This window comes from Pygocentrus nattereri, chromosome 1, assembly GCF_015220715.1.
Source record: "Pygocentrus nattereri isolate fPygNat1 chromosome 1, fPygNat1.pri, whole genome shotgun sequence".
In the NCBI taxonomy this organism is placed as follows: Eukaryota; Metazoa; Chordata; class Actinopteri; order Characiformes; family Serrasalmidae; genus Pygocentrus; species Pygocentrus nattereri.
The window spans coordinates 5437699-5451614 of NC_051211.1; the positions used below are offsets into that span (position 1 = coordinate 5437699).

The 13916-nt window shown below is 41.2% G+C and overlaps 1 protein-coding gene across 1 annotated transcript in view; it reads right to left on the bottom strand.

Annotated features, from left to right (window-relative positions):
* Positions 1–3116: 3116 nt before the first annotated feature.
* Positions 3117–13916, bottom strand: part of sall3b (spalt-like transcription factor 3b) — a 14029-nt gene continuing 3229 nt past the window's right edge. The window contains exons 2-4 of the mRNA XM_017700611.2: positions 7594–10524; positions 6451–6797; positions 3117–3928 (exon numbers count right to left, since the gene is read on the bottom strand). Of these exons, the coding sequence (XP_017556100.2) occupies positions 3533–3928; positions 6451–6797; positions 7594–10524 (3674 nt within the window). The 3' untranslated portion in view covers positions 3117–3532. The remainder of the gene's footprint in view (positions 3929–6450; positions 6798–7593; positions 10525–13916) is intronic.

Below are 13916 nucleotides of genomic sequence, written 5' to 3' on the forward strand. Positions count from 1 at the left end.
TTACATTAGATGTTGGGACATTGCTGTGAGGATTTGATTGAGCATTAGTGAGGTCAGGCACTGATGTTGGATGGTCAGTTCTGGATCACTCCAGCTCATCCAAAAGGTACTGGATGGAGCTCCGTCACTCCAGAGATCACAGCTCGGCTGCCCAGTCCAGTGCTGGGGGGCTTTATACCCCTAATGCTGACACTTGGCACTGCACATGGTGACCTTATCTGTAGCCATTTAGATATGTTTGAACATATAGCAGAGTACGTTGCTGTTTTGTTTTAAAGAGAGCATTTCTTGCTGTTAAACACTCTTAAAAAGACGGTAACTCAAAGGTTCTTTAGTAAAGAAAATGGTTCTATGTAGAACCATGAACAAGGAGCTCTTTCAGATTGGTGGACAATGTACATGAATGTGCTATAGACTGTATATGTGCTATATTTTTGAAAAGGGTGCTAAATAGCACCCAAAAGGGTTTTTCTACTGTTAAAAGCTTGACACTATAGTAATAGAAGAACCCTTTTGGGTGCCAACCATTTTTCAAAAAGGTTCTATATTGATTCTCCATCAATCTGAAGAACCTTTAATCTTTCATAATGCAAAGAACCCTTTAGGGGCAGTCGTGGGCTGGAGGTTAGGGAACCGGCCCCAGTGACTGGAAGGTTGCCGGTTCAATGCCCAGGGCCGACAGCACATGACTGAGGTGTCCTTGAGCAAGACACCTAACCCCCAACTGCTCCCCGGGCGCTGTGGATAGGGCTGCCCACTGCTCCTGGCAAGTGTGCTCACTGCCCCCTAGTGTGTGTGTATTCACTAGTGTGTATGTGGTGTTCCACTTCAAGGATGGGTTAAATGCGGAGGTGGAATTTCCCCGTTTGTGGGATTAATAAAGTATCACTTTGCTCATGCAAAGGGTGCTTTGAGTGTTCATGGAGGTATATAGAACCACTTTCTTTACTAAAGAACCATCTTTTTTTAGGTGTAGAGTCTTTTTGTGGAAAACAACGTACAGGATGAATGATAACATTACGACGCTTGAAGATATTTCCACGGTCCATAATATGCATCATGATATTTTGTTTTGATAAGTTAGAACAGACAGAAAAATCAGTGCTGAAACATGTTTTGCTCTTTTATCATCATCAACATGGCATAAAAAACTCAGAAGAAAAGTCAAGACATCCTCTACAGAGAACACACTGCCGCACAATTTAATGCACAACTGATGAATTTAACTAATAGTCATGTTATTTAAACTCTCCGAAATAAATAAATAAATAAATAAAGACAGAAGTAGTGCGTTGAAACGTGTAGACGAATGGCATATTTAAATGTTAGCTGCAGTTCACTGTGCGTTCACTCATTTTCACTTAGAAAACAAAGAAAACAACGATGGACCAGAGGGTGTTCAAACTTTTGCATACAACTGCGTTTGCATGACGTTTTGGGGCAAAATGTCCAATTATTTTACCATCATCAACAGTACGTATAAAGCTCAGAGGACAAGTGTCTGTTCACTGGTGCTCTTGGATGGTAAATAAAATAGATATACTTGTGTTGAAATCACGGCGACCCCTTCCTATCACCACCACTGTAAATAGATCTGAGTCTCTACAATCAACCATGTCACACCAAACCACTCTGAATGACCCTGAATCCGCCTTTAAGGAGATACTGTGGAGATACTTTATCTACACCGATCAGGCATGAACATTATGATCACCTGTTTGTTTCTACACTCAGTCCATTTTATCAGCTCCACTTACTGTATAGCTGCACTCTGTAGTTCTACAGTTACAGACTGTAGTCCATCTGTTTCTCTGATACTCTGTTACCCTGTTCTTCAGTGGTCAGGACCCCCATGGACCCTCACAGAGCAGGTACTATTTGGGTGGTGGATCATTCTCAGCACTGCAGTAACACTGACTTGGTGGTGGTGTGGGTTATAGGGGGTAACAGAGTATCAGAGAAACAGATGGACTACAGTCTGTAACTGTAGAACTACAAAGTGCAGCTATACAGTAAGTGGAGCTGATAAAATGGACAATGAGTGTAGAAAACAAGGAGGTGGTCATGATGTTATGCCTGATCGGTATATTTGATTACACATCAAGCAACATCAGCCTATTGAAGTGCCGCATGTTGTTATACGCCCATTAGGTTTTATTTTGTGGAGCAATGTCCACAATGATTGCTGACATCTGTAATAATAATTACAGCAAGCCCAATGTCAAATGGACACAGTGGAGTGTTTTTATTTGATTGCTTGTCCACAATGCAAATAGATACTCTGAATATATTCAAAATCCTTTCTGTAATGTGTTCTTTCTTTTTTTGTGGGGTAACTTTGCTTAGCAACAACCTTTTCCTTCAGTCTTAGAACAGGACCTCTTTTATTGTCATGAAATCACATAGAATAGCTTTAAGATTTGGACATAAGGAACACAACACTTTACTTTCAGAGATAACTAGATAAAAAACATACTGTGAGAATAATTTGATTTAGACTTTCCTTCACATATAAAATGTACTACCTTCCCTAAAACTGCATTGGATACAAAGTTTAAATCAAAGGTACTACATGCTAGCTGCAGTCTACGTTACTGCTGGTAACCTGGTTGTCCTCCATATCGTCCTGCAAATGTGTTTTGTCAGCTTTTTTGAGGGAAATGAAATCAAGAGTACCTTTAATTTCTCTGAAAATGACCATAAGGACGAGGAAAAAGGAGATTGATCATCCTAAAGTTTGAAACAGCAGTTCAAAAAAAATCTGTCCAAATTTGAGACGATTTGTTTTTCTGCATGTTTCAATGGTTAAAATGTAAACAACGTCATTCATAGTGGTCTGAGCTGAGATGCTCAGTTCTAGATAAGTCAGAATCATTCACAGTGGTAGAGGTTTTGGCTGGCCCGATGATGTGGTGAATAGCGCTGTCACCTCACAGCAAGAAGGGCCTGGGTTCGATTCCCCGGCCGGGTGACCGGGGTCCTCTCAGTGTGGAGTTTGCATGTTCTCCCCGTGTCTGTGTGAGTTTTCTCCCACAGTCTAAAGACATGCGGTCAGGCCAATTGGACATGCTGAATTGGTGTGTGTGAGTGTATGCCCTGCAATGGGCGACCTGTCCAGGGTGTATCCTGCCTTCAGCCTGATGACAGCTGGGACAGGCTCCAGCACCCCCCCGTGACCCTGAGGCAGAAGCGGCATAGAAGATGTTTGTGTGTGTGTTTTTCCACTATTTTATCATCATCAACGTTCCACATAAAACCAAGAAGACTCGTGTCGGTTCACTGGTGGCATCACAAGTTCTATATTTGTGTTGTAGTCATGGGGACCCCTGGTTCCTATCACCACCACTGTAAAGAATTCTGAGTTTCTCTACAATGAATCATTTCTCATCAAACCACTCAGAATGACTTTGTTTACATTCCAACGATTGAGTTACTAAGAAATTTTGCGGAATTCCCTTTTAAGTCCATACTGTGGAGTCCACTTCATCGTCCATCTTTGCATATAAGGATATTCCCGTCCTCTTTTTTAACGTTAATTGATCCTAATCTCTTTATTGTCATCAATCAACATGGAAAAGTGCCGTCCAGTCCCGAGATCCACGCTCGTTTTTCCCAGGGTTGTGATTGGTGAGCTGCTGCCTGTGCTGGACTTGTCCATAGCCATGGTCATGGCAGGAAGCTGAGGTACCCCACCGTTCTGAATGACGGAAATTTCATTGTTCTTCATGGCTAAGCCGCTGCTAATGGCTGCAGCGTATCGACTCCAGAAGTTCTGATCCGCGTTCATGGCCCTCACTGCCAGGTCCTTCTGAAACACTTCGTTGAATTTTAGAGCCTCGCCTCCCAGAAGAGCCAGCGGGTTTTCCACAGACAGACGCCTGCCTCTGCGCGCAGGAGTGTTATTCCACATGTGGGTGCCCATGTGCACCTGCAGGAGGACAAGAACAGAAGACATAAGACATGGGCAGAACCTCAAACGGTTCCCTGCTCACTTGGGGGATGATTCTACTGAACTGGGTCAGAGTCAGAGGTGAAAACATTGTTGTTTTTTTTTTAGATTTTTAGCTGACTTGGACTTCAGACTAAAATCCTTTTGCTTTGAGTGACGCTACACCTTAATCATGCTAGTTTTATTATAATAAATGACGGAACGTTCCTTTTTGTCACTGCCGAAACAACCATAACACTACCAGAACTTTACCAGATGTTCCAGTACGGACTGTTCTGTTCTGTTGGTGGTGACATTTTCAGCTCATGTTGAGCAGAACAGAATTTGAGCCAGTACATGACCAGCAAACGCAGCTTTGAAGAACTGAACACACATAAAATCATAATATTTTTAATTAACACAAAAACGTTTGCAGAGCTGCAGAAAATATGTGTTTCGGTAGTGACAATTCTTAATGTTTCACACTGATTTTCAGACTTTAGGATCAGTTTACTTCCAAACAGTGGGATCTAACTGCTCACCATGTGGCCATGAGGGACAGGGATGCAGCCCCACTTACTGCTCTAAAATGTGTGGTTAAAATAAGGTTCTGCCTACAGACTTAAACTCTATGTGGGATAGCATTTTGCTAAATTAAAGTTTTTAATTTAAAAGTAAACCCATGATAAATCTAAGTCTTTAACGTTCACTGTGAATGAAATATGAATATAACAAAAAAACAAACAAACAAAAAAAAGTAATATTTTTACTGGGGATAAATTTATGGGTTACAATTTGGGACATTTTAACACTAAGTCACTTTAAAGAACAATAACATTAAGTCACTTAAGCCTCTTTAAAATGTATATTTTCTCATATTTATTTAATATATTTCAGTGTATTGTTTTAGATTTCACTTTTATTTATCTACTTTCTGTAGAGTGGTTGTCTGAGCCTCACCACAAGCATTTCAATGCAGAAATGTCCTGACATGTTGTGCAAATGACAAATAAACTTGAAACTTGAACTTGAAACTTGGACAACTTGGAAACTTGACCAACAGAAAGCATCCTGTAAATATGTATATATGTATACATAAAGCTTGGAATACATAGTCATATATAATATATATTAATAGAAATACATGTTGATTTTACTAGCTCAGTGTTTTGCTTTGGGCTTAGATACCCTTATTTCATTATCTGGGTCCTGTCTTTATTTCATGATGTAACATGTGATTCATCCATAACCTTCACAAATATTTAAGGGATTTTTTTACAGTAAAGGGCCAAATCCTACATTTCCTTCCACTTCTTTTTTCCCTCTCAAGTCCACTGATGATGTTTGTGTTTTATGTATGACGTCATGATTTATTTTGATATGACCATTTTATAACCTAACTTATCCTTTAGAATTGGCCAATTATAATTTGTAATTTTACAAAATTTGAATTTAACCTTTTATTTGTTAGCATGTCCTTAAGACTGACATGTATAATTCAGCTCTCTTGTGAGTGGCTGTGTCTCATTCAAAATGCAGTCTGAAAACACTCTTTATAACATCAGCATGAATGGGCGGAGCTAAACTGCTACAAGCTTAAATTATGTAAATGTGCTGGTTTTTGTGACTTTGGACTGGTAGGTTTTGAAGCTTTGACGATGTTTGCACACTACATCAAGCCATTTTGTTTCAGTTTTCCACGATATGGGCCCTTTAATGCACATTCTGATAACGGTGTGTGATATAAATGACCTGCACACCTTTTCAGGTTAAGTAAAAGTTGTGTGCATTAATTATGAATGTTTTTAAAACTCGATTCTCCAGGGTATATTTTGGTTTGTCCATCAGAATTTTTTCGTGCCCAAATCATAAGGAGAATTATTCTTGTGCTTTATGATCTCCACTTATCACTCTATGCTTACAATTTACTGCTGAAAGCCAAAAATCTTTGTGTTGTTTTCTAAAAGTGATGTTTCCAGAGCAGATCACTGAAGAGACGCCGTCTGTTTATAGTTTAGAGCCCAGATTTGGGGAAAAACGGGTCGACTTTCAGTAGAAAAACAAAGTTCAGCTTCTTTTATTATAAGGGTTTAAAATGACATCACCGTCTATTAGACTGGAGAGAAGAGCTACAGCCTCACACGATGCCCAGCTTCTGAATGGAGCTTATGGAATATGAAAGTTATGAAGAACATGACCAAGTGCGTTTTGGAACCACCGGTGGTCTCAAGGAGTTGAAGAGGTTAAGGAGTTATAAGGAGTGTTTCGGCTGCTTTTTGAATAAGGCACTCGGCAGCCAATTGAAACAGAGGTCTTTTACATACACCAGTAACAGAAACAACGTGTTTTTAATGCTAGGGGTTCAAGATAAATTGTAAAACAATCATTTAAAAATTATTTCTGGAAAATAAATAAAATGTAGATCAAATGTAAAATATGGGCCCTTTAAACTAACGTAACCAACTGCATTACTCTGTTCACATTCAGTGGAGAACAGTTTGCTTCATTATGAGTTTTCTGACCTTGAGGTTGCCCTTTGTTGTGAAAGCTCGACCACAAATGGTGCAAGCAAAAGGCTTTTCACCGGTGTGTGTGCGCTCGTGGATCTGCAGGGCGCTCGCTGAAGAGAAGTTCTTCCCACACACATTACAGTTGTGTTGTTTGGGGGTTCGTCGAGGTGGTGGGGTTCCAAGCAACGAAGTGATGCCTGGGATCGTTGCTTCGGAAGGGGAAGGTGAAGACTGGACGGATCCAAATGCAGGATAAGGCCCTTCTTTCACAATGTACGGCCTACTCAAGCCTTCCATCTCCATTTTGACAGAGGCCCGTATGCTGTTAATATCCAAGTCAGGAGACCGCTGGGTTGTTCCTGAGAAAGCAGAGGTGAAGTATATACGGCAATAAGTATCATATTTCTCAGCAAGATTGTCCAAAAACAAAACGATGGTTCTGACCGATGTAAAGAATGATAAAAGTTGGCTTTAAAGAGATGCTCAGCCTCCAGAGTGAGATACTTTAACATGAAGAAAATACCCTGCTGCTGACACATCTTGAAGGGGGGAGGAACCTTTGAACAACTACAGCTGCTTCTGGGTGTTTGTTTCTTTTGGTTGGGCTGTTTATGAAATGCATTTTAATCTTTTTGTTAGGTGATGAATTCAGAAGGAGGAAAGAAGAACAGAAATAACTCATCAGATGAGGAGGACAATGAGCTAAAAGACAGAATTTGCAAGGTAGCTGGCTACCTAAACTCCTTCCCTCAGTATGGCTTCTTTACTTTGGCTAAAAAGGTAAATAAATGTGTATCTGTCCATTTTGTCATGAATAAAGAGAGAATTGCTGTTTTATTTCCAATTTTGTTTAACACTAATGTGGGCTTGGTTCTGTCTTATTAGCCTATAGATCAGTGACTAGGCTAGCAGTAAAGATTCGTTGACATCACAGAGACAAAAACTAGTTGAAATTGCGAATTCTGTCAAAACAATAAGACTGAAGCATATATGCACTAGGGAATGCTGCATAACATGACAAATAGCATGTTAAACTCTAGTTTTAGGCCCAAATGCCATGGGTCCTTTTCCATGATAGAATTTGTGCCCGGCTGTTTCTTAAAATAAGTATGCATAACTGTACCACACATAGCCACAAAGAAAACACCATCTTACCATGCTCCTTGCTAAAACACTGCACATTGTAAGTGTTCTCTTTCTTGACTGAAGACTTGATCTGGTCGAGGACAGCTCCATTCACCCCGTTTGAGGCCGGGGAATCAAACAATTCACATTTAATGGTTGCAGCCTTCTCTTGATTATGCAAAGTGATGTTCAGCAAAGCTGGGGCATCATGATGACCCTCAGGCTGGCCTTTTGATGGGGAGAGAGGTCTATGAATGAAGCTGGCTGCCTCTGGCATGAGAGGACTCTGATTCTCATAGTCTCCTTTGGAAGGAGAACCATTAGCAGGATGAATGTTGTCCAAAAGGCCACTCATTGCTGACCTGTATCCAGTTAAATGGTTGAGACTGACTGTTGACTCACCGACCGATGTTTTCAATTCGGTTACAGCAGGAGCTACTGGTGAAAGCGGTGATGAGCTGTCTGAGAAAGAGTTAAGGGGGGTTTCACTGTTTTCTAGAATGTCCCCTTCCTCCTCACATGAAATATCATCAAGGCCATCTTCCTCATCATTCATGTTGTCAAAACTCTTCTCATCAAATGTCAAGTCCATTTCTTTTTCCTGGATGGCATCTGTTGGCAGAGCTGGGAGATTGTTGGGAATCTGGCCACCCATGTGCATGCGAATGTGCTGCTGCAGCACGACAGCATTGGTGAACTTCTTCTGACAAATTGGACAGGAGTGCTGAACCTGAAGAGGAGGCTTTGCACGGTGAACACCAAAGTGAGTCTTCAGGTTCCCCTTTGTGGTGAAGGCACGACCACAAACCTTACATTTGAAGGGCCTCTCTCCAGTGTGGATGCGATAATGCATCTTCAGTGCACTCTGACAACTGAGAACACGGTGGCAGATCACACACTGATTAGGATCCATCATCTTTTTGTCAATGTTCTCTACAAGCTGTTGCAGCTTTGATGTCTCTGATGTCTGCATGGAGTCTAGAACTCCTCCAAATGGAAACCTGTCTGAAATCAGCGGAGGTGTAGAAGATTTCATCATTGAGGTGACCAAGTCAGTGGAGTCTGGTGTACCTCCTCTTGTAGGTATCCCTGTTGACATTGATTTTAGAGGAGTGTTGGGATTTTCAGTGGTGGAGTGATGGGGATTTTCTGCTTGTCTGGTTGTACAATTTGTGGGCAGGTGAAATTCTTCTGGCATGGTCCTTTCTTCCATGTTTGACTGTAGGTTGGGTGCTGTCATCTTAAGTATTTCTGGTTCATTATCAGACTGCGTAAGTGGTTCAGTACCAGTAGCATTCGGAGACGGAGGTGCGCTTTCATTTCTGGCTGATGAGGGCCTTTGTGGAGATCTTCCTGAGAGTGCTTTACTAAAAGAATCACCAAAGTTTTCCACACTTGCAACTGTGGGGGGCAACTGCAGTCCCACTGTCGCAGGTAACGTTGGTAGAACAGGCTTACTGTCTAACCATGTCGACCCAGGTTTCTCTGGAGGAAAAGACATTCCGTAGGGAATACCAGAGTTGGTCGGAATATTGTCGAGATACTCTGGCACTGGGTATGGGTTCATCTGAACATGAGGGTATTTATCCTTGTGCCGTTGGAAGTGAACTTTCAGGTTACCCTTGGTGGAGAAACGGTTGCCACATATGTTGCATTTAAAAGGTCTCTCACCCGTGTGAGAGCGCAAGTGGATCTGCAAGGCACTGTCACTGCCAAACACCTTGGCACAGAACCTGCATTTGTGCTTGAAGAAAGGGTCATCAGAGCTGGGCTTGGTATCAAATATAGAGACACTGGGCATTTTAGCCTTGCGATGCTTCATCATAGCAGCAAGGGGGTCTAGTGCATTGGTAGTAGCTGCAATGCTGGCAAGTGGGTTGGGGAAGATTACTCCACTAGGAGGGCTTTGAGGTAGCAATGGAAGGTTGGCAGAGGGATTGAGGACACTGCTCTGGCATACTGAGAGTGGGCCAGAAGAGTTCAGAGGTTGAGTGTGGCCAGAACTGGAGAGAGCACCATTACAGGAGGGCAACAGTGAAGATGCCCCAGTATAGGTTGACAGCGGAGGATTTGGGTTTGCTAAGGAAGCAGAGGTACTGTCAGTTCCTTTAAGATTAGGTTGTTCATCAAGTGGCTGTGAAGACAGAAATGGTGGACTCTCAAGTATAGATGTCTGGGATACAGCAGCCTGACCATTCACAGTGGAAGGCATGACTCCAGACAAAGGAAGTACAGGAGGAGGGGGCATTCCCTGGAAAGGGTAAGTGGAAGAGATAGAGGGTAGACCTTTGGAGGCTGGGTTTAGTGCAGCTTGTGTAGGTTGCCTATTCATCACAGCTACCTGATTGCGAATCTGCTCAATTAGTTGCAATTGGTGGACCTGCTGCCTCTGTAATGCCATCAGCTGCTCCAGAATCATGGGTATTGCCACTGAGCTCACCTTCCCTCCAGATCCATCACCTTGAATGTTCTGAGAAAACTGGGCAACAGCCACTCTGGTGCTATGGAGAATCTCCAGGGTCACATTTGTGCTGGGAATGTCATAGTTGCCGCTTAAAGAGGTTAAAATTGGTGGAACGGTAGTGGTCTCACTGGAATCTGGTGGAAGAGGGCTGGGATTTGTTGACTTATCCACAGGTTCATTGGTGTCCATGGGCTCATCTGTTCCTGCTGCATCAGGAACACTGAAGGTTTCCTGTCCCTTCTCGGACAGTTCTAGCTCCTGATCCATGTTCCCCATTTCAGCAGGGTCACTTACAATGGATTCCAGTGGTGATCCCTGAGGAACAGGGAATCCTTCGTCCTCCTTCACAATCAGCACAGGGGGCTCCTCCGTACACTTTCTCTGGTGCTCCAGCAACTCTGACCACTTGAAAAATTCAGCACAGCACTTCTCACAGACATGAGTCTCCTCACTCCCGCTGCTGCCACTGTCCTCATCACCACCTCCTTTCAAGAGCACTGTCAGGAAGAATCACAGAGAGACAGAAGCATGAATGGATATTCGTGAGGTGATAGATCCCTCACAGCTTTGCTTTTTGAGTGAGTAGTAAAGGTGAACCTAGTCAATTATGCCACTTTACCAATTACAGAGTATTTCATTCTGTGTTGTCATACACCCGAGACCTAGCTGATAACTTTCTTTGCATGGTCCGTTAAATTACATGAGCTATTTATTGCAGATCCTGAAGCTTAAAGAAATTCCATAGGACCTATTGATTTCCAATATTGTCATACAGTTCGATGCTGCAGTGTTGGTCCAGAGCAGATTGAGTCCTTGATTGACTAATCACAATCCTCCATTGTCATGAAACACTCTCATTTCCTGGAGAATTTGAAGTACTAATTCTTTGCTTTCTAACATTGCTGAGCCCTGTATGCACTTCTTGGTGCTTGAATTGCTTAACCTTGGCTGTATTTTTCAGTATATAGAGTGTCTTGAAATACCTTAGAGCGACAAGTCGTAAAGTCCCACAGCAAAAAAAAATCAGTAAAGTTTGGTAAAGTGTGACAAAACTTCAACAGTACATACTTACACAACTACATAGATACATATCACTGCTGTCGGACCATAATTTCCAATTTTCCATTTTTGAAGTTTTTCAGTTTTTGACATAATTTGAAACTGCTGGTTGCCCTTTACACCGTGTATAAATTTAATGATGAATAGACCAAAAGAAATGACCCAAAATGACTTGGAAAGACGTCTGGTTCCAATGACTTCCACTAAAAGTAAAGTAGGTTTTTTTCTTCTCCTGTTAAAGGACCATTTTGGAGATATTTCTTCCGACAACAGCGATATGTAATGACAGTTAGGCTGCTAACATGAAAAGGAAATAAGAAAGGTTTATTGAAAAATTTATTCCTGTTTGTAAAATCTGAAAAAGCAACAAATTCAGTTGTGAAATGATTGAAAAACAGAAACTGAATCTATAAATATTCCCAAATGCCATGGTCATGATCCATATAGTCAGTGGGAGAGTATTTAGTGTAATATATTATTATTATTATTATTTATTGTTATTATTAATAATAATATAACGAATACATGTCATAAAACAAATCTGTATGTATATATTTAAATTGATGTAACCAAACAATTATGAATAATAAAACATAACGGCATAAAAACAAAACAAACATCACCCAAAAGAGCTCATGCTCAGAAAACAGGATCAGCTGTTTTAGATTGCTTTATAAATGTGTAATACAGTAATATAATAGTCTAATGCCAGCTGAGAAAAAGAGTAAAGACTTTTATCTGGACAGTAAACATTTATCTGTTAAACAAACAAACATAAATCCTTAACATTAGAATAAACACAAATAAACAATTTTTGGATATTGGGGAGGGTTGTAACATGGGGTAAGTTGTAACGGCCACAGTTCCACAGAGACTATATCAGTACTGTGCACATATCTGTGACACCAACCACTAAGTGGAAATATATAAACACATCCTCCACAGAGAACAAACATAAACATTTTTCTGCAAGTTCAATTCACAATTTATTGGGATTAAAAAAAGAAATATGAGAAGGGTGATTAAAATTGGCCCAATGTGGGCCCTTATGTCATTAAATTCAGTCGTGGACGAAGTACACAAATCAGGTACTGAGTTAAAGTCGAGACACCCAAGGTAAAATATTACTCCAGTAAAAGTAGAAGTTCCTCCCTTTAGACCTCCACTTGAGTAAAAGTACTAAAGTATTTACCTTCAAATGTACTTAAGTATAAAGTAAAAGTACTAAAAGAGGAATTCTGGCTCTGATCTGGTCCTGTTATCATTTTTATAACCAGACTGGCTTCATGAACTCATTTCAGGTGAAAGTCCTCCAGCGTCTCTCTTGGTAAACCAGTCTTTTAATAGAACGTCATTAATTAGTGACGCTGACGTCTATTAAAATGATCAGAAGCACAAACACTGAAGGTAAACAGTTTCCATCAGGGAGAACCGAGTGGCTCTGAAATCACTTTTTACACACAAGCAAAGTTTCAGCTTCAGATTTATTTACAACTTAGTTCCAAGTTTAAGTTGAATAAAAACTGGCTTTAAACTCAGGATCACAGATGAGCTCCTTTACTATGTTGATCTGTAGGCGTCTGTTCATAAACATAAACCAGCCCAAACTCATTTACTATAAAATGAAATGGTGTTTGTAGAAATTCAGAAAAAAGCCGCGTCAGTCTCGACTGCATATGTGGACATATTTCTATATTGTGCTCTATTTACACAAAGTTAGGTTAGTTCATCATTTATGTTGAACAGACTCTCCCAAAATTTTACGCTGCTGCGCTGACGTTGAACCGCGTGCTGCACTGGGTCGGTATGACCAACAGGTCAAAACCAGCTCTAAACAAAGTGACCGCTGGGCCCTGATTGGTGCTCTGGCTTTGCGCTTCTTTCGTTTTGACATGTTACGTTTTTATACACACAGAAACCAAAAGGAACGACAGATTTCTCAAAATGTAGGAGGAAAAAGTCGGATATTAGACTCTGAAATGTAGTGGAGTGAAAGGAAAAAGTGGAGAAACTTCAGTACAGATACACCAAAAAATACTAAAGTACAGAAACCAATTACATTTACTCAGTTACTCAGTTACTGTCCAGCACTGGTAAGAACAGAATCTACACACTCAACAGCACAAAGGTGAGAACAGTTCTGTGCTTTTAGAACGGACCATGAATCTGATGTTTTTAGGACCTTTCTCAAGAGCATATTTAGGAAAAAACCTATGGAGATATTGGTGAAGGAAGCCCATTGTCTTTCCTGAAGAGCCCTTGAAGACCCTCGTTCGTTATTTATACACATTTCTTGTTGTACAAAACTTTGAAATTTAAGCACTGAGTTACAGAGACAAGCGGCTGATTCCTGAACTAAAGCGCCTTTAATTTCTGTTTATTTGTGTTCTTTCCAGTGTAAAGAGACACTATATACAGTATAATGTTACTCGCTTCCCAGATAAGCAGTTTTGACGTGGACTGCGCGCAGACAATTAACGTGAATGTGTAGTTTGTGATGATTGTGCGAGCCCACAGTCGACTTAGCAGCTCATCTAACTACGCTCTTTGATTCACTCTCGAAAACGGAGAGATGTTTTTTGTCCTCCGGCCTGAATTGCCGGCCTTCTCCACTTCTCACTCGCGCAGGGCAGCGACAGTGTGGGTCACTGGCTCATCTCGTTTCATTAAGCGTGTGGGTGGTCCGGCATAACTCTGACACAGAAAGGTGAGACCGGGCTGAAGGGAGCAGAAAGAATGCACAAGCATCTCAAATGAAGCCTCCATTAGCGAATGAAGCAGAGCAACAGCCAAAGCCTTCCAAGCGACACCAGCCAGCCTGCCAAGTTTA